We start from the raw sequence: 27,247 nt of genomic DNA, 5'->3' as shown, positions 1-27,247 counted from the left end.
CCAGCCCCTACCCCAAACAGAATTAAACAATAACCATTTTCTATAGAAGTTTATTCCCAAAACAGAGCGCGGCTTCACGGAACAATTTACACAGACAGGTAAAGGGGCCACTAGGCTGGAGGGGGGAGACCCCCAGAGAGAACATCTATAGAACCTAGGACATAGCAAGGACAACCCCCTCTTCCCACACAGATCCTCAAACCTTCAAGGGTTGGGGTCATGTGGGTAAGTAGAGCTGGGGTCCTGGCTGGTGGGATTTGGCACCAGTCAGACAAGTAGAATTTTTAATCTCCTTGGAAACTGCCTCCCAAGAGTACGACAGGAGGGAGGTGGCTGCATAAACCCCCCTCCCCAATGCACACACACACACACATACAACCCTGCACATCCACTGTTCCCAGTAGTAAGAGGGTGTCTACTCTCAAGGCCTTCTGGGTGTGCTGTTCACAGGGACTCAGCGCTGACCTTTGGCCTAGGAGAGCTAGGGGTTAAAAACCCACTCAAGGTGACCAGGTCCCCGGTTCTCACAGGTGGGTTTCCAAGCCCCTCTCCCACTTTATATTTCGCTAGTAAACAAAGGAGAAAAAACATTCTTAACTGTAAACAAAGTATAAAAGTTCTAAATTGTAAACAAAGTTTTAAAATGCTTAAATCTTGACTTGTAAACAAAGTAACACAAAAGTCCCCAGTTCTGGACATCAGACAAAGTAATAAAAGTGAGAGTTTTGTGAACAGGGTCCTAACAGTCACTTTTCCCTTCAGAAGGGAGTAAAGTAGGGTGGGAGTGAGTTACTTCCTACAGCCCAGGTGCCCAGGGCTGGGGAGGAGGTTCCTGTAAACACGGGAGGCGGTGGCACCTACATTCTGTGTCTTTAATTCCCTTCTTTCTGCTTCCTTTGCTCACCTTCCTACCCTACCCTTCAGAATAAGCTCTGCAAGGGGCAATGTCAAGGAATCAAATGGCACCACAGACAACTTCTGCTCACCACAGGGCCAGGGATGCCAAGTGATCCCTTCATCTACTGTGGCAGGAATGTCTGAATAGAGGCCTACACCCCTCCCCGTGGGAGAAAGGGAAGCCTTGCTCTGTAAACATGACATCTGCTGCTCCGCCAGCACCCACAGCATCAGTCCTAGGTTATAAGGCAGTAAGTGGCAGGGACTCCACGTGATAAACATCCACATCCACGGGGAGGGGTGGCATGAGCGAGCCCCTGAGAGGTGGTCAGAGGAGCCCTGTTTCCAAGACCAATGCCCAGCCCCAAAAGTTTGGCCCTGGGGCATCTACGAATAAGCAAAGATCAATTCTGCACGTTGGGTCCTGACAATATTCAGGCCAGTGGCGGGGGTGTGGAGGGATTTGCCCCTCCTCTGATCCACCCCAGTGTGATGTGAGAAAAAATATACCGTTTGCCAAGGACCCAAATGGGGCCAAACTGCATCTTTCTCCCTCTGTTCCCCTCCCCCTCCCAGCCCAGCCTCAGAACCCCGGGAGACAGAAAAGCTGAAAAATAACATAAGCATATCTCTCTGGTTACAAAGGTACAAAAGGTATAAAAGTCCTCCCCTCAGTTGCCTGCCCTGTACCTGCCTCACACATGCTCACATGCTCACAGACAAGCATGGAACCTCAGCGCTGCAGCAACAGGGAGAGCTGGGGATGAGAAGAGGCTGCCCAGGGATCAGCCCCTGACTCCTGGAGTCTCTTCTGTTTGCCCAAATCCTCCATTGCCCTCGGCTGCTCCCCGTCCATGTCTGTCTCTCAGGAGTGACCCTCACTTCTGGGAACTCTGTGGAGTTGAATTTGAGATCAAAGATGGTGGTTACTAAGAGGCCTCTGAATCCTGCGGATCAGCCCTGGCACACTCCTCCTTCACTTTTGCCCTAGTCCCCTGCTCCCCATCCCAGAGTTCTCAGAGTCCCTTACTGATGCTGGACACTCCCTCCCCCTCCCCCAGGTCATTAAAAGGCCTCAGTGCTTTCTCTGAGCACTTAGCAAGCCCCTGCCATGTAGATGCTGTTAAGAACTTGACGGATTTTTCTCTCAAAAATCTGCATCTCAGAATTTCTTTTGACACATTTTATAGATGAGGAAACTGAGGCTTAGAGAGCTCAAGAGTGACCCAGAGTTTGGACCCCTGCCCAAACCACCCCCCCAACAGCCAGACCCCAAAGGTAGGCTGCAGGAGGACGAGAGGGTACTTCCAACTCCCTCTCATCCCTCCTCTATCACCCTTTCCAGCCCTGGCACTAGGTCCCCAAATCTCCTGCCCTTCTGTCCTTTCTCTGTCCTCCCCAAACTCTCCTCAAGTTCTTTAGGTCTCCTACCCCACTGCTGAGACGCCCTTCCTCCCAAGACCTTGCTCACTCTAAAGGCCTCCAAAGAGCCTGACCTAGCTATTTTGCTTTCTTACAACTCAACTTTCCTTTGGTTTTCAGGTCTAGTAACTCCTGGTTCCCGTTCCCCCGCTCTCACCCTCCCCCAAACTCCTGTGTGTCCTAAGCACAGATGCGCACAGGCATGCCCGAGGTCGCCCACAGTGCCACAGACAGTAGGAACTTGATACTGGCTGAATGATTTACCCTCAAACTTTGCTTTTTAGGCTGGCGTATAAGGCACTGATATCCTGGAACTACTTCTGTCCCACTCTTACTCCTTCTTGCCCCCTTAATAAAGCCTCCCAAGCAGACCCCTCCTTTTCTCCCTGCCTCATGGCACATACAGGCCTCGGCTCCTGCCCTGGCCCCCTGGATGAGCTCAAGCCCAGTAGAAAACATCCATCTGTCCTCTTTAGCGCAAGAAGGGGTGGGAGGGAGGCTGCCTGCTCACATAGCTGGCAAGTCCCTGCTAGCTAATCCCACTCCCATTCCCGGTCATTTCTGCTTCCAGCCTGTGGTCCCCTGACTGAGCCTGAGGCCACACCTCTGTGCCAACCCCCTTGCCCTGGCAGAACGCTAGGCAGGGTGCAGAGGAGGCTGGCCAAAACCAATGAAGGTGTGAGCAGGTGGCGGGGCCCCTGCTTACTCTGAGTCTGGTGACAGCTCCGAGATACTGTGGGATGTGGCAGAGCGCGGTGTGGAAGGACCAAGTGCAGAGGCTGTGGCAGAAGGCGTGGCAGTGGTGTGAGGGCCAGAGGGCGTGCTTGAGGACTGCACAGAGGAGGAGAGAGCCGAGGAGTTGAAGGAGGCGAGGATAGAGGAGAGAATGTCCAGTTGCTCTGTGGAGGGGCCGTGGCTAGGGCCACTGGCTGGGTCCCCCCTCGCAAGGAGCAGCTGTGGGGATGGCCCGAGGCCTTCTCGTGAAGGGTGCCGGCTAGGTACATGGTCTAGTCGCTCCCCTGAGTTCCATTTCCTGGACAGGGAGTCCAGGGGCCGGGATGGCAAAAGGGGGTCCCTTGAGAGTTGCCTCTGGGGAGACAGGGGTAGAGGTGGGGGTTGTGGGTCAACGTCCCGGGCACTGTGGGGTGGGGGCAGTGTGCTCAACCACTCGCAGGGTGCCCCTAGGTCCAATGCATCCCGGGATCTGAACCGGCCAGCCGTGGCCCCAGGGTGGCCCCTGGGCGGCTGCCTCCGCGGCAGGGTGCTGCCCCGACCCCTGGGCGCCAGGTGGCCTGGCACAGCATCCAGGCGCTCCTGAGAACCCGGTCGACTCAGGGGACGCAGAGCTGGGGCAGGGGCCTCCTCCAGTCGCTCACGACTGAGCTGCCGCCGGAGGAGCAGGTCCAGTTGTTCTCGGGAAGAGTAGCGGCTGGCAGGCTGAGAAAGGCTGCCTGTGCCCCCTCCGGCATAGATGCGACCATAGGAGGCAGCTGGCACAGCACGGTGGCCCAAGGTGGCCGCACGGCACCAGGACAACTCAGGGGTGCCTCGTGGCTGTGGCACCAGTGGGTACTGTAACCGGTTCTTCAGAATGCCTGTGGAACAAATGGGAGACAGGGTACATACATGTGTGGGGGGCAGGACAGGAACCCTGTGGGCCTGGGGATATGGGAGCTCCTGGGATCCTTGTGACAGAGCTGGGGACAGAAACTCCTAGGGGAGGGGCGGAGGCAACCCCTGGGAATTTCCAAGAGGCAGCAGGGCAGGGTCTGAGTAGAGACAGTAATTCTCAGGTTAGGAGTCCTTGTGGTAGAGGGTTAGAGATAAACCTTCCCCTGAGGCCAGGGGAGGGGACACCCCCAGAGCTTCGTACAAAGGTCACTGTCAAAACGCCAGGAAGCCCCTGGGTTGGGGTTGGGCAGTTGCAGTCTCTAGGAACCCTGTGATGTAGAGTGAAGACAGAGACAACTTCTGGGGTGAAGATAAAGCAGGGTAGAGGGCAAAACCATTTAGGTTAGAAGAATTCTGGGGCACAGTTCCTAGGGTCCCTGGTAAGCAGACTGGAGCTCAGGGGAGGGAGGAATCCCCTAGGTGGGGGTGGCTGCTAGAGTCTCTGAGGTATAGGCAGAGTATGAGAGGCAGGACATTCTCAGGTCAGGTGGAGCAGTCCTGGGGGCCAAAGAAGCAGGGTAGAAGAGCAAAAACCCCAAGATCAGAGCAAGAGGAGTTCTCAGGCTCCCTGTGTACTTGGGAACCTGTGAACTTGGGATTAGGAGGATGAGATCTCCTGGTCAGGGCATGGGTCTTCTCCAGGGTCCCTGAAGGCCAGGCCAAAGTCAGGGATTTTACCTTTCCTCTGGCGCTGGGTCCGACCCAGGGAGGTCTCATCTCCACTGGTCAGAGCCAGATCTGGCTGGTTGTTGTTGGCTGCGTCCTTGCTGGTGTCCAGCCCCAGGCGCCTTTCGGAGCCCCAGGTCTGCAGAGCACAGGGAGCTGCCTCGCATTCCCCTAAGGCTGGCCAGTAGGACAGGAGGTCATTGCCATCCACATCTGTGGAGCCAGGGTAGGTTATAGGAGTCTCTGGGTTGATCTAGTGACTCATGGCCCCGGTGATCCAAACTATAATGACTCAACCTGTCACTATGCTCACTGAGCTAAGTATGTCTTTTAGGGCTCAGCGACCCATGCAGGCAGGTGGGTTTACCGATAGCTCTCGCTCCTGACTAGAAGTGGCCAGAGAATGGGGTGGCAGAACCTGATAGCTGAGGTGTCAGGAAGACCAGTTTAACCCCAGTCCTCAGAGAACTTGAGGGAGGGATAACTCACTCTATATATCCCTATAACTCTGCAACACCCCCGACTTTGTTATTCTGTGGCCCAGCCTATTCCTAGCTGGCAGAATACTGCTAGGAGGCTGGATGGGGGAAGGGGTACAGGGGCCCCAGAAATGACCCCAAGTTCCCAATAGGTTGTCCTGGGAATCCCTGGGGGATAGCAGGGTCCCTGGGTCATACCCAAGGGGAGTGTGGACCCCCTCACCTTTGGGGTGGGTGAGGAGCCTCTCACTCTGGGCTGCCCGGTGAAGGGGACGCTGGAAACGTCCTCGCGTCCGGCCGTTATCCTCACTTTCTGAAGATGGGATGGACAGACTTTTCTCCTCCTCCTCCAAGGACAGGTCACTGTCAGAGTCAGAGTCTGCACCTGGAGTCGGGAAAGGCAGCCGTAGCAGTGGCTCGGGGAGGCATGGACTTGGGGAGTAAGGAGAGAGCCTGGAGCTGAGGGCCTTGGGGGGGCTATAGCAGGGGAACTGGGGCTAAGGCCCTGGGGAAAGGGTACAAAGGACAGGCTGGGACGGGCTGGGACGGGAATGATCGGGAGAACCGGGTTAGGTGGCTAGGTGCCTCCTGGGGCAGGGACATGGGGTGGGGTGAGTGGCTCTCCCCAGTCAGCCACTCCCCCAGTTTGGGGTAGAAGGAAGGGGAGCAGAGTAGAGAGCTTCTGTTGCCCTCTTCCCTGGTCCCGGTCCCCACCTCCACCAGCATCTCGATGGAACATGGCCACATCCAGGTCAGTGGGGCCGGCATGAGCCTGGAGGCTGTGGTCAGTGTGGTCGGCAGTTGAACCATGTCGAACCAGGACATTGTCCCTAGAAAAGGAAGCCCCACCAGTCAAAATGGGATTGGGTGGGGTGCTTTAGAGCACAGCCAGTTGCATGTGGAATGACTGTGAGGGTGTAGAGCAAGAGGCCAGCAGCAGAGGCCCAGATGACCAAGACCAGTGGGGCCGCCACCCAAAAACCTGGTAATGCTAACGTCTGGTGAAGTGAGGCTGGTCTGAGCAGTGTGTCCCCCTCATGGGAGGACCCTCTACTCACCTGAGGTAGCCGCGGCCCCGCTGGCTGTCTTGGTCCTGGGTCCGGCCAGAGCGGGCACTGCTCACTGAGGATACAGTGGAGGCACCAAGAGTGATTCGGATGAGGCCACTCTCCTCAAAGAGGGCCGTGTTGTTGTAAGCACCAGGGCCCTGGGGAGTGTAAGGGAGACCACAGTGTGAGCCAGAGTGCGAACCCTGGAGAATGCAAACTGGCCACTGAGGCCCCCAATTGATGGCCAAGCCCCGAGGGCCCCTCACCGTCCCAGGTGCTGGCCTGGTCTCCTCAGGCGCAGCCTTCCTGCCTAGACAGGTTGGTGTCCAGGCCGCCCGAGCATCTGCATTCAGGATGCAGAAGAACAGCAGCACCGCCAGGCCCTGGAGGTCAGGGAGAGATTAGAAATGAGTCAGAGAAGATCAGAGTTGGATCACCGAAGGGTCAGTCAGGGTCAGTGAGGGCTTTTATAGGGGTGGGGATTGGTCAGTCATCACATGTTAGCTAGAGACAGCGAGAAGCCCCAGGGACCCCAGTGAGGGTGACAAGGAAAATCAGTAGAGGCACTGAGAGGTAAGAGTGGTGTGAGCAGCAGAGTTAGTACAGAGCTGCATGGACCAGCAAGTGGCCAGGAGCCTCTGAGCTGGTGGAGATGGATCCGGTTTGAGCACAGTTTGGCATCAGTCATCCAGAAGAACTGGGTCTGGAGCCCACACCCTGCCCAGGGTTGGACCCCCTCGGTGGCAGCGCCATCGGGGCCCAGGTGTGGGAGGGCACTGGAGTTACCTGGAGCCCACTGAGTCCAGCATGGAGGTAGTGGAAGGCCAGGATGCTGTGGTTGACTGCCAGGAGGCCAAAGAGCCAAGAGGCACTGACCAGCAGCAGGAGCAGGAAGGAGCTGCGAAGGGTCCTGCTGCGGAACATGGAAGGGTCATGCGGGCTCATACAGGGGACACGGGAGAACATAGGGGACATGAAGGCATATGAAGTGGGGAGACGGGAGGTCACAGAAGGAACCAGGAGAGTGCTCAGGGAGCCATGAGGAGACATGGGTAGAAAACATGAAAGATAAGTGGGAACACATGGGCAGGGGGCAAATTGAGCCACCCCGCCATAGGAGGCTCTTGGGGAACCCAGGGGACAATGAGAAACAGCAGGGAGGAAGCATATGTGAGACCAGAGTATGGTGAAGGCACCAGAGAGGGACCTCAAGCCAGGTGGAGGGCACTTCACCCAGCCTGCATGACAGATGCTCCCAGGACCCTAGCCCCACTTAGGAAGGGGCTGCCATCCTGTGAATCCTTCTTCCCCCTGAGACAGCCAACTCACAGCACAGAGGTCTTCTTCGCCTCCCTCTGCCCAGTGGAGCAGGAAATGCGGGCAGCGAGGAGAAACATGGTCCCATTCATCTGGACCCACAGCCGGACATGTGGAACAGACACAGGGCAGAGAGAGACGGAGATAGTAAGAGACAGACCCACAGAGAGGCAGCACCGATGAGAACACAAGCATGAGCACATGCACACATGCGGAGATCAGAGTCAAAGACGGACCATAGAAAAAGGCAGAGAACCAGAGAGATGGAGAAGAACACAGAGGTAGAGAGGCAGCTGAGTCTCTAACCCCATGCCTTCCTCCCATCTCTGTCGTGGTTGAGTAGTTGCGGTCACTCAGTGGCCAGAGAACAGAAACTGAGGCTATGGCCTCCCTGGTGATGCAGGTTAAGCCACAGCGCTACCAAGCTCTCTGCAGCCACTGTAGCACGAGTTCCATCCCTGGCCAGGGAGCTGACCCACATCGGGCACAGCAGACCTCTCCTGACCCACCTGCTGCTCCCCTCATTTCATCAGCCCACCTCTTCTGCTCCCCACTCTGTCTCTGGTGAATCTGCTCACCCCCCCCTCTGGCCTGCACCCCTGTTCTTTTATGTATAAATAAAATAAATTGGTGAAAGCAAATAAAAGAAACAGACTGGCAGGCTATAACCTGGCAGCTTTCAGCTGACACTGCCACCCTGTCCCCAAGTGGCACTGAGTGCAGGACACTCACCAAGATGACAAGGACTACAGGGCCTGCAAAGCTCCAGATGAGGGGTTCGTGGACCGAGATCCAGCAGAAGTCAGGGTTCCCATAGCCCTCAGGATCCAGCCCGACAGCAAGGCCTGGGGGGTGGGTAGGAGGTGTCTGTAGAGCGGCTGACCCTCTCACATAGGGGGAGAAGCTGGGCTTGAGGGCAGAGCAGGTCACTCCCTGAGCCCTGGCCCCGGCGTTGAGACTGGGGGTTATCATTAGGACTGGGGCAGAGGCAGGGACAGAGGTCAGGTTATATGGTGGATGGTGAGGGCAGGGGCAGGTCACAGGCCTGAAGGAGCCAGTGGGCAGGGCCCTCACCCAGCAGCACAGCAGGCACGCCCCAGCCCAGAGCGTGGTAGAAGCGCATGGCACCGCGGTCCACGTTGCGGGGTTCCACCTGCATGCGGTAGAGGTGCAGCCCCTGCACGAGGAGCCATGCGAAGGTGCAGAGGAAGAAGTAGTGCAGGAGAATGGCCACCGCAGTGCACACCAGCTGAAGACAGGGAGGGGGAGTCAGGAGCCCTGCTGCCCTGCCCCACCTCTGACACCCACCCCAGACAGCGCTGCCCAACCCTGCCCCTGAAGCGCAGCACCTCAGCCCAGCACCCGGCCCCAAACTGAACATCCCTGACCTGAGGCTGCGCTTTGGCCCCAGGTCTGCCCAGGCCAAATGAGGCCATCAGGACACAGGCACCCCAGCCCTGACCCTGCACCTGGTTGTGGGTCCTGTGGATGCCCAGCAGGAAGAGGAGCTCCGCGACCCCCAGGGCGGCTGCCACATTGGCGTGTATCCCGCGCATGTTGGACTTGAGGCTGCGCAGGCTGAGCAGGACAGCCGCGGTCAGCAGCAGCGCGGCCACAGACACTGCCACCGCCACATGGGTGAACACAGCCAGCAGCTCCAGGTCGCCCTCCAGCCGCTGTGGGGCAGAGATGGTCACTGCGAGGTTTGGCCCCTCTGCCCTTTGACCCTCCCACTTTGTCGGGATCCTCAGCACAGCCCCACCTCTCGGGGAGAAGCATCCATGAGGACCCCAAAGGTGCCTGTTCTGCTGCAGCGACAGCGTGCATGGGACCCGTTCCTGTGCACCAGTTCGCAGTCCCGAGCCGTCCATGTGCCATGCTGGTTCATCCTGTGGCCACAGGGCAGTTAGACCTACACGCCCCTGGGGTGGGCCCATTGCTAGGACTGGGTTGGGAGAGGTGGGGAGGGACTGAGGGGGCTTGGAGTTGAGCAGCAGCATTCCTCAGGGAGTGGGGCAGTAGCAGGAACAGACAGGCTCCCAGGGGCTAAGGGGGGCCAAGGGTTTCCGGAGCAGAGGTACTCACGCGCCAGGCGGGTCCCACTGCACGCAGATCGCCTTGCTCCGATTGGCCGTCTGTAGCAGGCGGAACTCAAGGCTGATCGGGGACTCCAGGACACCGCTCAGGAAGTTGCGCCCATGGAAGACAGCCACGCTGACCACCGGGGAGTTCATAACAGGGTTCTGCGGAAGCCTGAGAAGACACCCCGCCTGAACTTGAACCCTGCTGGTGAGCTCAGACTCCTGCTTCCTCCTATCTCCATGCTATTTGCCATGGCTGTTAAAGGTCAGGGAGGACCCCAACATTAGGGGTCCATGGCCTCCCTGAGCTGTCCAGGTTCTGCAGTCATGACAGGTTCTCCACAGCTAAGGGATTCAGGCCCACTGCTCACACTTGAATAGGAAATCTGAGCAACCCCAGTCTGCACCTCGGTCTGCCATTCCTGCTAGCCCCACCTGGCCTGTCTTTCCTTGCCTGGACCTGGCTCTGTGGCTCTCCTACCTGTGATGGCCCCATCTGCAGCGCTGTCTGTGTACTACTCTGCATAACTCGAGATGGTTCACACGGACCCCGCATGGAGAGGGGAGAGCACAAGTATGTCTGTGAACCTGCTCACTTGTCCACCAAGAAAAGGGGGTGCTAGGCTGAGCAGAGACTTGTAGGAAGCTCAGGAGTGAGGGGACAGAGGGTAGCTCCATGCGTGGTACCTGGCGCCCCGGCGCTCAGCCTGGAACTGGGCGGGGAGCAGTCCTCCCAAGGTACGATAAACCAGGAGGATGACCACGGAGATACCAGGCTCAGGCTCGGGCTCCAGTGGGGGCGCCAGGCTTGAGAAGGTGGAGTTTTCTGTGCTGCTGCTGCTTGTGGACAGAACTGCCGGGGGGAGGGGGGGGAGAGGGGGGAAGAGCCACTGTCAGTGACATCTGACCCCAAACACCCACAAGTCCAGCTCTGTGTGGACTCTTCCCTGTAGTTCAGAACTGGGAGGTGGGACCATGGGGGCATGAGCACCCAGCCTGGAGCCTGGAAGGATCACCGGGCAAGGTGAGGTGGGTGTGTCAGCGTGTGGGGCAGAAGGCTGACATGGGAGGGTCTCACACACAGGGTAACATAGAGAAGGGGGAGATCTTGAGGAGGACCAGATGGCATCTGGCTTGGGGCGGAGGGACAGGGAAATTGGGCTTTTACCTTCAGGCGGGAATGGCTGTGGGTACTGAGATGGTAGCAGCACGTGTGTGTGGGGATCCCAGGCATCCTGACCCCGGAAAAGATTGCTGTGGTAACGAGGGTAGCGACGGGTCCCCCTGGTTGGATTGGGGTGTTCCATACGGTCGATGCTGAGCACTGCCCAGGAGAAAGAAGGGGGAGACCCATCAAGCTCTCCTCCCTATGCCGAGGGTCTCGCTCCCTCCTACTCCCGTTCTGTACCAGGTCCCACAACCTGCTGCCCCCTTGCTACCAGCACAGGGCATGAACTTGCAAAGGGCAGACAGTGGTGGCACCAATTAATGGCAGCCTCCTGTCGTTAATGTTGGCACCAATAGCCCCAGCCCCTCAGACCTCCAGGCCCATGTCCTTTCACAAGCCCTGTTCCACCCACCCCACCTATCACGCACTGATATTGGGTGTCACCAGCCCCACAGGATTCAGGTATGTGAGTTCCATGTTCTTGGCGAGGGTGGCTGCATATTCCTCCAGATGCTGCACTAAGCCTGCGCTGCCTGGGGAGTCACCCAGGGCCCGCTGCCCCAGTGCTGCCCACAAGTCCCCAGTCTCTGGAGCAAGCAGGGCAGAACCAGCCCACAGCAGATTCTGGGAAGAGGGAGATGAAAGTGAGCTTAGCCAGGCAAGGGTATGTAAAGTGACAGGGCAGGTCTGGGGGTCTGTTAGGGTGCCAGAGAGGCCCCAGCAGGCAAGCAGGGAGGGAAGGAGGGCAAGGGAAGAGGGAGATCCCAGGACCTTCACTCCCCCCAGGTCGGGAGGGGCCAGAGTGCGAAGTCCAGGGCTTGGGGGTCAGGAGCATAGGGAGCAGCCCCACCTCGTTGAAGTGGGCGTCCTGTGTGGCTGTCAACCCGAAGCCCTGCTGATGACTCTCAAAGGCCAACAGGTGAGCCAGGAGGCGGGCAGTGACTCGGATATCTTGGCTAAAGTAGTGGTCAGTGTGGCTAGTCACCTCCCGCAGCCTCTGAGCCAGCTTCTTGGCCTCTATTGTGTCTAGTGCTGTCTTGTTCAGCTCTAGACCATCCAGCTGCCAGGACAAAGATGAGGGCGTGTCACTGTGTGGTCTCTTAGGCCTTTTCAAAGCCTCAGAGGAAGAAGGATTTGGCTAGAATAAAGGGCAACCAGAAAAAGCCTGGAGGCCAAGGGCTGGTGTGTGATGTCTGGGTCCCATCACAGGCCTGGGAAAGCTGAGGTCAGGGGCAGGGAAGGCCTTGGGTGCAGGGCAAAGTCTGCACAGTCTCACCAGCAGATTAAGTTCTCGAAAGGCAGGGGAGGTACAATTGAAGAGGTCGGGCTCCAGCCAACCGTGGTCCTCGTCACACAGTCGTACAGCAGCCCCTGGGGGTGGACACATCATGGTCAAGCCAGAGGCCCGCATACCTTTGCTGACAAGGTGACCACAGCACCCTCTCTTTCCCGGGGAACCTGGAGCAAAGACCATCGTAGTGTGCAAGTGCACCTAGACCCCTGGCCAGAGTGGCCGCAGCCCAGGCAGAACCCAGCTGTCGGCCAGTCAACTCCTGAGGGGTCCTTGGGCCATTGTGAACCACCAAGTGTCTAGAGGAGGAGCACAAGGGCAGGTCTACGCAAGCGCATACACATGCACGAGCACACACAGGTGAAAGCGCACACGTGTGTGCACACACGCGCACACATGGGCCAGGACAGGTTCGCAGACCTGGTCTGAGGCAAGCCACATGCCGGTGCTCACATCTGCACAAAGACAGACAAGGGCCTCAGGACAAGCACACGGACACGCGGACTCCCTCTCACACGCACAAAGGCATACAGACACGCTAGCGCAGGCCAGGTCTTCAGGAAAATTCTGTGACCAAAGGGAGGTGGGGCAGGAGTTCTCACACAGACTTTAACTGCACCAGTGGTATCTTCGCTGTTGTCTCGCCCTGTCTGTGGGACTAGGATGACAGTTGAATGGGAATGGCCTGAACCTTGAGGAAATTTGTGGCCACTAGCAATAAGGACCCCAACATGTTTAAACACAGGCCCCTAGCCCCCAGGACTGACTCACAGAGGCATGCATGCGCACACAGACACACAAGCATGCACGCATAGTGTCTGTCCAGCCACTGCAGCGACCTCAAGCAGTGGGAAGGGTTCTGCAGGTACCTTGGGCAGTGGGAGGTGGGGAACCTGTAGGTCCTCAAACAAAAAGAAGGGAAGTCTTGTGCCCTCAGGCAGCAGTAAGAGACCTTCAGCAATTTCAGAATGTGAGCTGGGGTCTGCAAGGATCTTAGGAAGTATAGAAGGACCTCAGGCAGTGGGGAGAAGTCTCTGAGGACTTCAGGCATCGAAGTGTCTCTGGGGTCCTCAAAAAGCAGAAAGGGGTCTAAAGGGGCTTCAAGCAGTTGCAATAGCATTTAGAGAGCTCACGCAGCAGGAAGGGGTCTGCAGGGACCTCAAGCAGCAGGAGGGATTTGCAAAAGCTCTGGCAGTGGGAGGGGGCAGCGCACCTGAGCAAACACGTACCCCTTACCTGCACCCCGCAATCCTGCCCAGAAGCCAAGAGAAATAGATGGAGGCTCAATGAGAGTGTGGGAAGAGACCCAGAATCCCTAGGCAGTAGTGAGGGGCCCACGTGGACCCATACTCTACTCCCACTTCTTTGCAGGAACAAGGCCACTAACTCAGAGAAAAAAGTGGCTCCAACAGTCAGAGGAAAGGCCCACCCCCAACCTTGGAAATGCACCGGCCCCCTAGATACTCACCCAGGGCCCCACGAGGACAGGGCACTGAGGCCAAGATGCCAAACTTGGTCTGGGGCCACCACACGCCAGATCTCAGGGACTTGGGGCAGGCATCATAGAGTACTAGGGAGAGGAGGTACTAAGCCAAGTGCCCAGGGCCAACGGACAGCCACATCTATTTCCCTCCCCCACCCACCCCCAGTCTCACAGAAGCTGGTCTCATATAAGCTGGTCAGATTCTTTAACAGGCCATCAAAGTACTGAGCATAAATGTGGGGGTCCCTGGGTGTAAGTGCTGTTCTTTAGGAGAAGCCTCCCAAGTCCGTACCCAAGAGGCCAAGCATGCCATGATGCTTGGTGGCAGCATGACAGAGCCAGCCCTCCCTACATGGATCTAGGTGGGACCTGCTCACCCCGGCAGCCGCTGGCTGTCACCTCTGCGAAAGGACTGTCACAGCTGTTGCACTGGCGACCAAGGGCTCCAGGGCGACAGGGGCACTGGCCGCTGCGGGGTGCACATGAACGCGAGGTGGAGCCCACAGGGTAGCAGTCACATGGCAGGCATGAGTCGCTGCCCCGAGGTCGGTAGTGGAACTCCTGTTTAAGAACGGGTCAGGTGCCTGAGGTCAGAGGTCAGGGCTTGGGGAATGACTGGAATCACGGGAACAGGGTCAAGAGGACAGTGCTCACTGGCCAGAGAAAGATTGAGTATCCCGTGAAATGTGGATGGGTAACATGTCAAGGACAAGAGATGGCAGCAAGGTCACAAAATGGGGTCAGAGTTCAGGGCCTGAGTCAAAAAGCTGGATAAGAATCACAAATCATGTCCAAGGAAGAGGTAAAAGGTCAGGGTAAGATTCTGGGCGCACCTTGCAGTGACACTGCCCATTTGTCTTGTTGCAGTTGGGGTCAAAGCCCTTGTGAATGTCACAGTTGCAGGGGCCACAGGTTGGGCTTCCCCACCAGCCCCTTGGGCATTGCTGGTCCATCCTGAGGGTAGACAACCCGGTGAGATGCCACTCTCAATGACACGCCACCTCCCCTGTAACATCTTTCCATCGTCTCAGCCCCAGTCCCTTACCTATGTTCACAGTGGTGCCCAAAATAGCCACCTACACAGTCACAGATGTAGCCATGGGGTGCTCCTGGAAGATGGCGGCAAGACCCCTGATTCTGACAGGGATTCAAGAGGCAGGCATCCACACAGCCTGGGCCATAGTAACCTGCAGGTTGGGTCAGGGAGCTCAGGACACTGGACATAAAGCATGGGAGAAAGCAGGCACCTGTCTTCAGTCCCCACCTCCTCCAGGCCCTGGCTCCTGCCCAGATCACCCTGCCACCCTCGCCCAGGCCCCACCTGGCCAGCAGGTACAGGAAAAGGTCTGCCAGAGGTCTCGGCAGTCAGCGTGGGGCGGGCAGGGCCCAGATGCACAGGCGTTAGTCACAACACAGCCGGGTTCCACATTCACTCGGTGGCTGGGGGGCAGTAGGGCTGGAGACCCCGAAGGTGTAGAGCCGAGCCATACCCCCTATTGATACAGCCAGCAAGGGATAAGTCAAAGCACCTCAGCCCCGAGGTCTACAGAGCCAGCCATTCAGTCTGATGACCCTTGCCACGCAGCATCCTTCAGACTGCCCCCAAATCCTCTGATCCTGAACCTCCTATCCTTGATCCCGTGTCCCCATGGGACTCCTAATAATGGGGAACAGACCTCGAATGCCCCTCACTGATCCAAACCAGACTCTCCTCCAACAGCAAAGGTTTGATTTATCTGATGGCTCTGGGTCTCACCTCCACCCCAAACCCAGCTCCATTTTTAAGCTCCTAAGGCACCCCTGACCTCTGACCCCACTGCTCCGTATCAGATTCCCATGCTGGCCATACCTGGATACAACCAACCAGACCCTGAGGAGCCTCTTCACTGCTGGGAGGCAGGCCTCCCACGTGGAGTCGCTTTACCTTCAGGCCTGGAAGCTCGTTCCCCACTGCCATGGTGTCCTGGGGGAGGGAGACAGTCAGCACTGGGAGCAAGGGGAGGTGATGAACCCCTCCCCTCCCCCAGAGTCAGTGTTGGCCTTGGCCAAGCCCTGCATGACCATGCTTTGCCCCTCTGTAGCAGCAGAGTGGTCAGGGAAAGAGCCGTCCCTGGATATGGAGGACCTGTTAGAACATGGGGGGGTCAAGGAGAGGAAGTTTGCAGTCTAGAGCTGGGTGCAGGCAGATCCTCTCCTGGGTCTCCAGAAGAGACCCTGAAATTTCATGATTTTGACCTGGGAAAATTGAGACACCAACCAGAAGGGGCTTCCAGGAGTCAGGCAACATGCTGCTTGCAAAGAAGCACCACTACCAGACCAGAAATAAAGTACTTCCTGACATGAGGAGGACCTAATGGTGGACCAGCCTGGCTGGCAGGGTGGGCTCAAAGCAAGGGTATCAAGAGAATACCAGACTATGGGCAGTAGAGGGAGTTGAGGAGCTGGACTAGAGGTGGGAAATGGTTGAAAGACTGGGAAGGGGCGCCCCCAGGGCCAGAGGTCAGACCTGGAAGAGGCTAAAGTCCAGTGAAACCATGAGAACATGGTGGCCCCGCCGGCCACCTGGCTCCTCCTGCAACTCCAGCCGCAGATCATGCCACCGGCCATCATTGACAGGAACTTGATTGAGGAGGAGGTGAGCAGCATGGCCTGAACCCCTGGTCACCGTCACGGACAGCAACCCCCGATCCAACTGTGAACAGAGGTAGAGAGGGATTGCGCTGGGGCTGGAGCTCCACTGGGATGGGGCTGGACATGTTAGCAGATAAGATCAGGGATTCAGAGATCAAAAATATCAGAGGTCACGAGAGTGGAGGCAAAGCTCTATCTGGCACATATGGCATTGTGCCCAGGGAAACATTGTGCTGACAGTGAGGTTTGAGGGCAGAGATCAAGATCACATAGATTGGTGCAGATAGCACAGGAGAGCTGTGCTGGTCCCCACTATGCAGAAGATATGGTGGGAAGAGGGCCAAGGGCCACAGTCCAGAGTATGCTATATGACACAGCCTGAACCCACAGGAATGTCGCCGGTGGCATAATGAGACGGATAGCTGAGGGTCAAGGGAGGCACCAGACATACCTGACAGAGAAGCGTGCTGTGTGACCCAGCCTTCACTTGCATCAGGACCCCCTGTGTTGCCCGAGTCCGAAAAGCCAGCCCCAGGTACCATGGGACAGACACAGTCATGTCATTTCCGAAGTCCCAACTCAGTGTGCCATTGCCACGGAAATGGTGGGGATGAGCCATGGCTGTGGATAAAAGCAGCAGGGTCACAGCCCCACCTTAGAACAGACCTTGCCCTGCAAGCCCCTCCTGCCCTGAGCTGCCCACTCACTGAGCCGACAGTCTTTGCCACCGAAGCCCACAGGGCAATCGCAGCTGAAGCCACCCCAGCGCTCTGAACAGAAACCACTGTTCTTGCAGGGGCCTGAGTCGCAAAAGTGCAGTTTGGCCTGGCAGCCTGAGAGAAGAAGGAGGATATGAGAACATGGTGGGGAGAAGGCGTGAGTGCTAGACAGCATGGAGGGTCCCCAGAGGCTAAATGTAGCCACATCCTCAGCAGGTAGGAACCGGTCCCCAAAGGCTAGGCTGTGGCATGGTTTGTGCCATCAGAGATGGGCTGAGCTCCCTATCTCCCTACTATGGGGACATGGCTTACCTGCCGTGGTGCCATTGTTTGCAACGAAAGCCGCCATGTCCATTCGGCGGCCATCAATGTGCAGGTCCCGTATACAGCCAACGAAGTCCTTGTGGGACACGGGGAAGTTCTCCGGGAGGTTGGGCACACCCCCCAGGAGCAGAGGGCCCGTCAGGTCCAGGGACCTGGAGGTCAGGGGTCTGGGTCACTGGTGGGACTGGGACCAGAGTGGGGTTGCTCCTGGAGCTATAGGAAGTATGGGAATAGGTAGGTGATTGAGGGGGGAGGGGTAGGTCAGGGTAGGGAGGAGCTGGGACTTTAGTAGTGGGGTACAAGGGAGAACTAATGATGGGCAAATGGTCTGGGGTGAGGTGGAAGAGCTGGGGTAGCAGATGGAGAAGTGAAGAGTAGGTTCACTTCTCTAGGGTGCAGAATAGGGAAATGCATCATTGGAGAGAAAGGGGAGTGGAGACTTTGGGAAATGGGGTGCCTAGAGACTGTGGGGAAGCAGTGAGTCTGGGACAAATTCGGGGGGCGGGGAGTAGGGTGAGGTGGGAATGTCCAAGTAGGAAGAGGAAAATTTGGTGGTTTGAGGAAAGTCAGGGAGTTTGGTAGGCTGGGGTACGGAATGGGGATGTGAAGGGTTGGGTAGGTTTGGGCAGGTGAAGACATGGGGACCCAGGGCTGCGGGCCTCACTTCTTGGAGCTTGTTTGCATGCCAGCAGCTGCACATGAGTAGTTGCCAATCTCAGCACCAAACTGCAGAGCCACGGCCACGTCACAGTCATCCACGCTCAGCACAGCCACCTTGTCTTTGGAAGGGCCTTGTGCTCCCCCCAGGGCATCTGTCCGGGGCTAAAGACCCAGACACACAATTCAACAGGATCCCCAAGATAACCCCTGAGGGGCAGAACCTGGCATCCCAGCTCCCCCCCATATTCCCATGAAAAAGTGGTACCCACCTTATTGTAGTATCTCAGATGCACCGTGTGCCACTGCCCATCACTCAGGCCCCCTGGAACTGTGGGGCTGACCACTGTGTTAGACTCACCTGTGGAGAGGATGCATGTGGAGGGTTGTCCGGAATTGCTAAATTGCTCCTGCAGCTCTCTCCCCAACCCCAGTCATGCAGGCCCAGCTACTGCCAGGTTAACCCTGGGGCCTCAGGTCTCCCCCACGCGGGTGACAATACTGGCTGAACTAGAGCACTTTGGACAGAGAGAGAAGCACACACCTCTTGGCGAGAGAGACTTTCCCACAGGGAATGGCTGCCTGAGTCAGGGCCTTACTCTTGTCTCTTTGGCACAAGGTGTGTGTTCAGGTGTGCTGTGAGGGAAACCTGAGCAAACTGGGGGCTCGCACCCTCAGCCATCTCATCCACACACGCAGCACTGCCTCCACACACCCACCTGTGGAATACGTGAGCCGCACTTGCCCGGCAACCAGCTCCAGGGCCAAGAAGTCATGCTTCTCGTTCAGGCGCCCGTTGTAGAAGAGGAGCCCACTTGCCTGCACTGTTGCAAACCTGGGGGCAGGGTGGGGTGGGCACGGTGTGTCAACAGCTGTACACCTCCTCACACCCACCATCCCTGCTGACAAGAAGCCCACCCAGGTTGGGAAGAAGAGCAGATGAGAGAGTGGGACCAACAGGTGTGGCCAGTGCATGAGTTCAGGAGCAATGACACTGAGACACACAGGCATGGTGTCCTGTGGGAAGACAGGGGGGAGCAATCAGGAATCTGAGTCAGGGTGAAGTACACAGGGACAGAGTGAGTGGAGGCGGATAGAGATATGGGGTGGGCACCTACGAGAGGGACAGTGTGAGGTGGAAGCGCTGCCGCAGGCCGCGGAACATGACGAAAGAACTGGGCGGGAAGGAGCGTGCGGCCACCTCGCAGCGTGGGCCCTCGAAGGCCCCACCCGCCGGGCACTGACAGCGGAAGCCGCCATCGGGCGCATTGGCACAGGTGCCCCCGTTGCGGCAGACACCGGGCACGCAGCGTCCGGCCTCTGTGTCCAGCTCGCAGTCTTCTCCTAAGGGTCAAGCTATGATCAGAGATGGTCACCGCCACACCCACCCCAGCTCCCGCAGCCCTGCCATGTCCGAGGCCAGCACTGTGTTCACGAGCTCTGAAAGCACGCCCCCATTTGGCCAGGCCTGCCTCTCTTCCCAGTCCCGCCCCTCCCTAGCCCACCCCCACGGCCCCACCCCTGTCCGTGGTCACGCCTCCTTCACAAACAGCCTCCCTAAGGCCTGTGCTTCTCCCAGAGCCCAGATTGTCTCTGGGTGGGGTTCTAGGCTTCTGCTCTAACTGTGCCCACCCTACCTCCTGTCCCCCAAAAGTGACTTGCAGAGTAGTTCTCCCGCTGTCTGAGGGCGCTCTGCTCACCTGTAAAGCGCGGGCGGCAGACGCAAGTGTAGCCACCCTCGCGCCTCGCGCAGGCACCACCATTGCGGCATGGGTTGGAGTAGCAGAGGTCGAGCTCCGTCTCGCAGAAGTCTCCAGTGAAACCTGGCGGGCAGCGACAGCGCAAGCCTGCGATGGGCTGGATGGGTCGGAAAAGCGTGGAGGCTGAGGCCAGGAAGGGTGCAGAGGAGTCAAAGCGCAGCACAGACACACACTTCATGTAGTTCTCGCAGGGTTCGCGCAGGCACACATTGTCGTCGAAGGGCAACACGTCCAGAAGCGAGCGCGCGGCAAGCGCAGCACGGCGCACGTACAGCTGCTCCTGCAGCTCCTCAGAACTGAACCAGGGGCCAGCGGCGCTGGCCCCGGCCCCGCGTGGGGCCAGCGCCGAGAAGCTCACATTGAGCACCGTGCCCCCTACATCGGTATCATTCTGGATGTTGAAGATGAAGACGTCCTCGGTGGGTGTGGCAAGTACCGCGGCCACACCTTCCAGAAAGTGGCCCAGCAGCGGTGACAGGAAGCGCTCCTGCCACATGTTCTCCAGGCGCACCGTCAGGCTATTGGCAAGCAACTCCTCTGTGATGATGACCACGCGTAGCACACACTGTGCAGTCACACTGTGTAGCCCATCTGCAGGCCAGGGGTAAGGCGATGGTTAGTCTAGAGTCAGTGGCTCCCTTCCCCAGGACACAAGAAGGATGGGACCAATGACTGTCCAAGATCCCCAGCCTGGGTGTCAAAAAGTTGCTGTACCGCCCTCTAACACAAGGAGTGTCTTGGGTCAGGAAGCAACCAATTCCTCTAAATGCCCAAGGATAGGCAAGTCCCCCAACACATAAGTGGTCAGTGATCTGCCCTCCCCCACATTATTATGGTCAGCATGCCACCTCCATTCAGGGTAAAAAGAGGAGGCTGGACTACTGACCAGCCATTTGCTCCCATGACCCAGCACTGCAGAACCAACAAAATATTCCCATAAACAAGAAGGGTTTCAGGTCAGGAATCACCCATCTCCTGTTTTTCTGATCAGCAAACTACTTTTCCATGGCACTAGAATGAACCCTGGCCCTATCACCACTTAGCTCCATCCCTCAGAACTCTGGGCCAGTAAGCTTCCTCTCTGCAAGAGGGTTTCAGACCCTAACTCCCATCCCATCTACATTTCTGGGTCACCAAGCTGCCTACCACCACAGACCTGGGTCATCCTGTGATCTCAGTGGCCATTCCAAGAAATGAGGATGAGTTGCTATGTATGTGCCCCGACTTCAGCACACATTGGGTGGTCCCTAAAGGTTAGTTGTTAACAGAGAGATAATTGAAGGCTGTGCCTTCTCTTGCAATGCTGGGAATCTATGCTCTAAAACTGGGAGATGAGCACCAGTAAAAAATGTTTCCTGACCCAGATCTGCAGCACTGCAAGAGGCTCTCTTGCCTGTACCCTGTTAGGGAAGGGTTTGTAAAAGCCTGGGGCTTTAGAGGGAGGACAGAAGCAGGAAGACTGCTGTCAATTTTCCCAAAGGGCAGAATCCTGATCAGCCCCTTAGAGATCAGCCAGGATATGTGCATCTGCTCTCTACCTGAAGCTACCAGAATAAGTTGATGTTTCCATTGGTCTCCCTCTCCTGCACAGATGGGATGAAGGTCAGGGTGAACCCAAAGTAACTATTCATCTGCACAGGATGTGTTATGAGCTAGCTTTTCCTGGAGTCTCCAGAGCATCAACCCAGGGCCGCTAGCCTTTCAGAGAAAAAAGTGCTATTCTTAGGGCAGCAAACAGTTCTTTACTTCTTTACAGGGTCTTCTAGATGCCCTGAAATTTCTAAGGTCCTGTGGAGACTACCCAAGAACTTAAGCATCTATGTGAACCTAAAGTGTAAGGTCCAAAGCTCTTGTGAGGTGCAAAGCCTAGCATTTAAGGAATTGTTGGAAGATTTGGAAAACCCTCTTTGGTTTGCCCTAAGAAGTGCATCCTTGAGGCCCTGACAGGTTTCAGTTACTAGGTCACTTGCCTGCCCCCGGCTCCTCACCTGTGACTGTCACCAACATGGAAGCCACCAGTGGGCGATTGTTGTCTAGCTTGCGGCTGAGTCGAAGCTCCCCACTTGTCTGGTTAACCACCAGCAGCTGCAATTCATTGCCTCTCTCAAATGAGTAGAAGAGGTGGTCAGAGACATCAGGGTCATAAGCTGGGATGCGCCCAATGATGCCTGAGGGGAAGGTGTCTGATCGGTTGGATACATAGTTGTTGAAGAGGATCTGGAAGTTGTTGAGCACAGGACTGTTGTCATTCTGGTCAACCAAGCGGACATGCACAGTGGCTCGACTAACCAAAGTGGCAGAGGTGGCCTGTACCACAATTACATATTCCTGGCGAGCCTCATAGTCCAGGTCAATGAGGGCTGTCAACTCTCCAGAGAAGATATCCATTTGGAACAGCTCAGGGATGTTCCCCTCCACAATCTGGTACATTATATGGGCGTTAGGGCCTTCATCAGGGTCCACGGCAGTGATCTGAGCCACCACTGAGCCCACAATGCTATTCTCCTTCACTCGCACCTCAAACTCCTCAGCTGGGAAGATGGGTGCATTGTCATTTACATCCTGCACTGTCACCTGGATGCTCACTGGAGTGCGCAGTGGGGGCACACCTCGGTCCACTGCATAAGCAGTCAGTTCATACACTGGTACTGCCTCCCGATCCAGTCGCCTCACTGTTCGGACAATACCAGAGGTAGGCTCAATGGTGAAATCTCCATCCCCATCTTCCCCATTCTGGAAAGTATACTGGACCCTGCCATTAGCATGAGCATCCCGGTCAGTGGCTGAGATCTGCAGGACACTGGTGAAAGGTGGGGCATCCTCAGAGACCAGCCCTGTGTAGTGAGAGGCAACAAACTGTGGCGCATTATCATTTACGTCATTGACCATTACCTCCACATAAGTGGTATCTGCCTTCTGTGGGATGCCATTGTCCCGAGCTGTAATAGCCAATGTGTAGGTCACCTGGTCTTCATAGTCCAGTGGGGCCTGTAGGGTAATGGCTCCTGAGTCTGCATCAATGCGGAACTGGGGCAGGTTGTCCTCCAGGAGATAGGTGATACGAGCATTTTCACCCACGTCATCATCAGAGGCACTGATCACCACCACAGTGCTACCCACTGGCCGGTCCTCATTCACACTCACTGAGTAATGGGCACTTTGAAAGACAGGCCGGTGAGTGTTGGCATCTGTGATGTTGATGTGCACATAGCAGTGATCATGAAGGGCACGGTCAGATGCAGTTAGCACCAGTTTGAAGTAGCGTTCCTGTTTGTAGTCCAGAGGCAGAGCCAGTGTCACGAGACCCACACCCCCCTGGGTGCTGATGGCAAAGCGATTCCGGGTATTACCACCTGTGATCTGGTAGCTGATGGCACTGTTGGCATCGCGGTCTACAGCAGTAACGCTGACCACACTGGTGCCCACAGTCGCATCCTCATTCAGTCGTAGGTGGTATTCCTTCATTGTGAATTCTGGTCGATTGTCATTAACATCCAGCACTGTCACTGTGACACTGGCTGAGGCTGAGAGTGGGGGTGAGCCATGGTCTCTAGCCTCTACACCAAAGAAGTAATGTTCCACAGACTCACGGTCCAGGGGACCACTGACAGAGACCCAACCAGTGGCACTGTTTATCACAAAGGGTGTATCAGGTGCCACACCAGTCAGGGAGTACTCCAATCTGGCATTTTCCCCATGGTCTGCATCTACTGCCTGAATGTGGATGACGGAGTGGCCAAGGGGAGCATTTTCCAGGACAGAGACCTGGAAGGGTGTGCTCACAAAAATAGGAGTATGGTCATTGATGTCCACCACTTGGATGCTGGCCAAGCCTGTATTATTAGAGAGCGGTGGCCGGCCTGCATCCTGAGCCCGGATTCTCAAGGCATACTCTCGCTCTGCCTCAAAATCCAGTGGTGCCACCACCTGGATCTCTCCTGTGAGGCTGTCGATGGCAAAATGACCACGGCTATTGCCGCTGATGATGTTGTAGTGCACAAGTCCATTAGCATCCTTGTCCCTGTCGGTGGCTGTGACACGCAGTACCACCGTGTGGGGGCGCACATCCTCGCGCACCTGCGCCACGTAACGCTTCTCGCTGAACTGGGGGGCGTTGTCATTTTCATCCAGCACAGTTATATGCACACGCACGGTGGCAGAGCGCGGCCCGGGCTCTTGACCCTGGTCACTGGCCTCCACCACCAACTCATAACTTTCCATGTGCTCGCGGTCTACGCGACCACTGGTGCTGATAAGGCCCGAGCGTGGATCAATCTCAAAGGCAGCAGTGGAGTGGGCAGCGGGCGGCCCCACAAAGCGGTAACGCAGGTTGGCGTTGGGGGGCGCGTCGCCATCTGTAGCACGCAACTGAAGGATGGGGTAGCCTTCCTCCACGTTCTCGCGAAGAGTCTCTCGGTATTGCACCTGCTCAAACACTGGCGCGTGGTCGTTGCGGTCGGCTACTGTGACGGCCACCATGGTGGTGGCAGAGAGGCGCGGCACGCCGTGGTCCAGTGCTGTCACGCGCAAGTAATGACGCTCCATACTCTCCCGGTCCAGAGCAGCCTCTGTGCGGATAAGGCCGCTCTGCGGATCGATGCTGAACAGCTCCAGAGAGCGACTGTTCATGAGCGCGGCCAGCGAGTAGACTAGGCGCCCGGCCTCTCCCGCGTCCGGGTCCTGTGCCACTACGCGTAGCACCGCGGTGCCAGCTGCCTCGTTCTCCGGCACTAAAGCCTGATAGTTGTACTGTGGAAACTGAGGGTGGCGGTTTGCGGCGCGACGGGGGCGAACCCGGCTCGCTGGGGGCATTCTCCAGGCTCCAGGCTGTACCCAGATCCCCGGGGGGCGCGGCCCGGGGCGCTGCGGGAGGAAGCGGCGGCGGAAGAGACGGCGGGAGCGCATGCGCTCAGGTGCCGGCTCGGGAGCTGTCCGAGACCCGCGTGGTGCTGAACCAGGAGCTGGAGCTATCCGTGCCATGCGCGGTGCTGAATCAAACCTGGGGCCAGATCCTTCAGACCCAGGAGAACAGTCCGGTCGGGAAACTGTCCTCTCTGCTCGGGACGTTGCAATTCTCTCGCCCTGACCCCTGCGCCCCGGTGCCCACAATTCTCCGCAACAGCGCGTGGTTCCTACTTTTTGGGGGAAGCCTCTCCCAGCGTTCCTCGGGGAGGACATCAGTTTGGAACCATGAGTCCGAACCAAAAGGTCCGAAGGGAAGGGCGAGTTGTTTTCTGGACCCAACACCCCTGGGGACATAGCCTCTGGCGACAGACTATCTCTTCGCAAGGGTCCTGTACGCCCGCAAGAGGAGACCTCTGGGCGCCAGCATAACAGAGACCCTGGTCCTTGTCCAGTAACATCTCGCCCGCGACTGCCTAATGCCTGGACCCCATATTCCGCCCCCAACCTTGCGTCCGGCTGCTCAGGGAGCCCTCGGTCACTCTGAGCGCTTTGCCTTCTCCCTCGGAACCCCACGAAAACAGGGTCTCTGACTCCAAGACCAGACTCTCCATCCTTTCTGACCCCAGGCGGCTCGGGACAAAGAACTAAGGCTCCACCGCCTATCTGCGCTTCTGGCCCCGTAGCGGCAGGTACCCCTGGATCCCAGTCTTGGCCCCCGCCGCCCCCCAGCTCCTCCCGACTGAGAGGGAACAAAGAGAGGAGAACAAGTAGGAGTAACGGGGTCGTCGGCCCCCTGAGACCCTCCCACGGAGGCTGCCTCGCCATCACCCCCCACCTTCCCACACGGCCTCCACCGTCCCCCGCCCGGGTCCGGGTCTTGGGCCCGCCCCGCCGCTCGGGCCCCCTCCCAGGCCCCTGCCGCCGCCCCTATCCCCCGCCTCTCGGCCTGTCGCTCCGCGCCGCCACCGCCCTCTGGGCACCATCTACTCTGCGGCCAGAGCCCCTTTGGCGTGCGGCCTCGGCTTTTGCCGCCCCCACCACAGCATCCCCGACGCTGCTGCCGCCTCCCGCCGCTCCAACATGGCTTCCGGCCGCCGTGATGGTTCGTTCCACCTCCGCCCCAAAGTCCCAAATCCGGTGGTATAGCCCACCGCGCATGGCAATTTTGACTACCGTAGTTGTTGCCACCATCTTTGTTGAGGGCACATCGCAAGTACTGCCCGCGGTGCTGAACAGGGCACGGAAGTTCTCCGCCCTTAGCTCCACCCTCTTCGTCGTGGCCACCGCCCTCACCCGACCACTCCTAGGGCGCTCTCCTAGGTGCGCTTCCTAGCCGTTTCTCTGCTCCCTAAGCACTATTTCTACACCCTGTCTCGAAGTTTGAAATTCTGAAAATTTGGTGTATAGAGATAGCGTTCCCACCGACTCATGGGCGGAAGTAGCATGTAGAATCCTGGGGGTTGGACGGGGTCCCGGGGAGCCAGCAGCCAGAACAATAGCTTTAACTGATCAGCGACTTTTAACTCGTGAAACTTGTCGCGAACATCTGCTTGTTGAGAACGCCCCTGTGGAATAGGAACGAGAGGTGACCCGCCCGAGGAGGGAGCAGAGGCAAACCCTTTCCTGTCTAGCCCTTCCTAGCACTCTCCCAAGCTGAGGACTCCTCCACTCTCCAGGTCGCGGGTCTTAAGTGCGTTGGGGTGCCTTGCGAAGCCGGTGCTGCCGTACCGCTGCGGGCCCAGCCTCCTCGGAACCCCGCCCCTACCCTTCCACGACCGCGTCCCTTAACCCCTTGAAGGGACCAACGGAAGCTCAATTCTCCCACTGGCCCAGCACTACGCAACTCCAGGAGCAAGTCAGTCCAGGCTGGCCAATGGACAGAAGTGGCGGAATAGGCGTAACCGAAGACTAGCAGGGGCGTGGAGGGGTGGAGGGAGGTGAAGGCGGAGCGTTCCAATCAGCAAGCCACTGTTTCTATTGGCACAATGGAATTCTCCACCCCCTACGGCGGACTCATTGTCTGAAGGGGAGGGAGCTCTGGGGGGAGGGGGAGCTTCCAAGACAGCAGGAGAAATAATTCAGAAGCCGCTCTATAGACTGGTTTGCAAAGGCAACAGAGACTACGGGAAGAAGCATCACGTGCGGAGGGCGCGGGAGTCCCAGAACTCAGGAGTTTAAGAACAGGACTGGAAATGCTCCAATGGGCGCGGCTCCTGCTTGAAACCCAGGAGAACTGACTAAGGTCTCTGGCCCGCCCCAAATGGTAACTATGACATCACCACCAACCAATGGTGCGTTCTTTGGCCTCTGGACTATTTTGCTTCCGGGAGGCGGGGCTTTTCTAGCACCCCCACGTGTCTATTTAAACCTGGTGGTGGGCTTCTGAGGTGCCAAGGCACATTTCCCATTTTGCGCTCCCCCTAGGGTTCGAACTCCACGCCTGATACTTATGAGTGTGAAGGTGGAGCATCTCCAGAAGCGCTAAAGGGGAATTCTGTTGGATGGGAGCCCAATCTAGCTGGGGCTGGAGGAGGAAGACTAGGGACCTGGTTGTGCACATACCAGCCCCCCTGATTCAGTCCAGCGGATGGAGGATACAAAACTAAACCAGTGGAGGAGGGAGACAGGCAGAACACTATGGAGAGGAGTGCTGGGTTACCTCAGGAGGCTCCTGAGCCCAGTTAGCGATCTGGAAAGTCTTCACATAGATGTCTGTGCAGTCTTGAG

At 57.4% G+C, this 27,247-nt stretch overlaps 1 protein-coding gene across 3 annotated transcripts; it reads right to left on the bottom strand.

The window, feature by feature from the left end:
- Positions 1-34: 34 nt before the first annotated feature.
- Positions 35-25,345, bottom strand: CELSR3 (cadherin, EGF LAG seven-pass G-type receptor 3). Of its 3 annotated transcripts, none has more exons than XM_012720242.1 (36): positions 21,604-25,345; positions 19,556-20,206; positions 18,974-19,199; positions 18,575-18,690; positions 18,128-18,216; positions 17,863-18,020; positions 17,187-17,350; positions 16,863-16,988; positions 16,607-16,776; positions 16,031-16,216; positions 15,374-15,487; positions 14,846-15,017; positions 14,570-14,711; positions 14,358-14,478; positions 13,902-14,085; positions 13,510-13,611; positions 13,278-13,292; positions 12,027-12,121; positions 11,601-11,810; positions 11,179-11,374; positions 10,751-10,906; positions 10,270-10,435; positions 9,587-9,754; positions 9,264-9,390; positions 8,971-9,177; positions 8,576-8,750; positions 8,234-8,346; positions 7,514-7,593; positions 6,971-7,097; positions 6,451-6,567; positions 6,194-6,342; positions 5,850-5,965; positions 5,359-5,520; positions 4,669-4,869; positions 3,026-3,914; positions 35-1,790 (listed from the first exon to the last, which is right to left on the bottom strand). In XM_012720242.1, the coding sequence occupies exons 1-36, from the start codon at positions 25,343-25,345 to the stop codon at positions 1,763-1,765; spliced, it is 9,960 nt and encodes a 3,319-aa protein (XP_012575696.1). In that variant the 3' UTR covers positions 35-1,762. The 3 variants fall into 3 exon arrangements, with proteins under 3 accessions (XP_012575696.1, XP_012575698.1, XP_012575697.1); XM_012720244.1 differs by having other exon boundaries at positions 4,669-4,833; XM_012720243.1 differs by having other exon boundaries at positions 6,971-7,094.
- Between the last annotated feature and the right edge of the window lie 1,902 nt (positions 25,346-27,247).

The sequence above is a fragment of the Condylura cristata genome, unplaced genomic scaffold, assembly GCF_000260355.1.
Source record: "Condylura cristata isolate star-nosed mole 26May11 unplaced genomic scaffold, ConCri1.0 scaffold00004, whole genome shotgun sequence".
Classification (NCBI taxonomy): Eukaryota; Metazoa; Chordata; class Mammalia; order Eulipotyphla; family Talpidae; genus Condylura; species Condylura cristata.
Note: the sequence above shows the minus strand (reverse complement) of the source record. Positions and strands in the feature narration are given on the sequence as shown.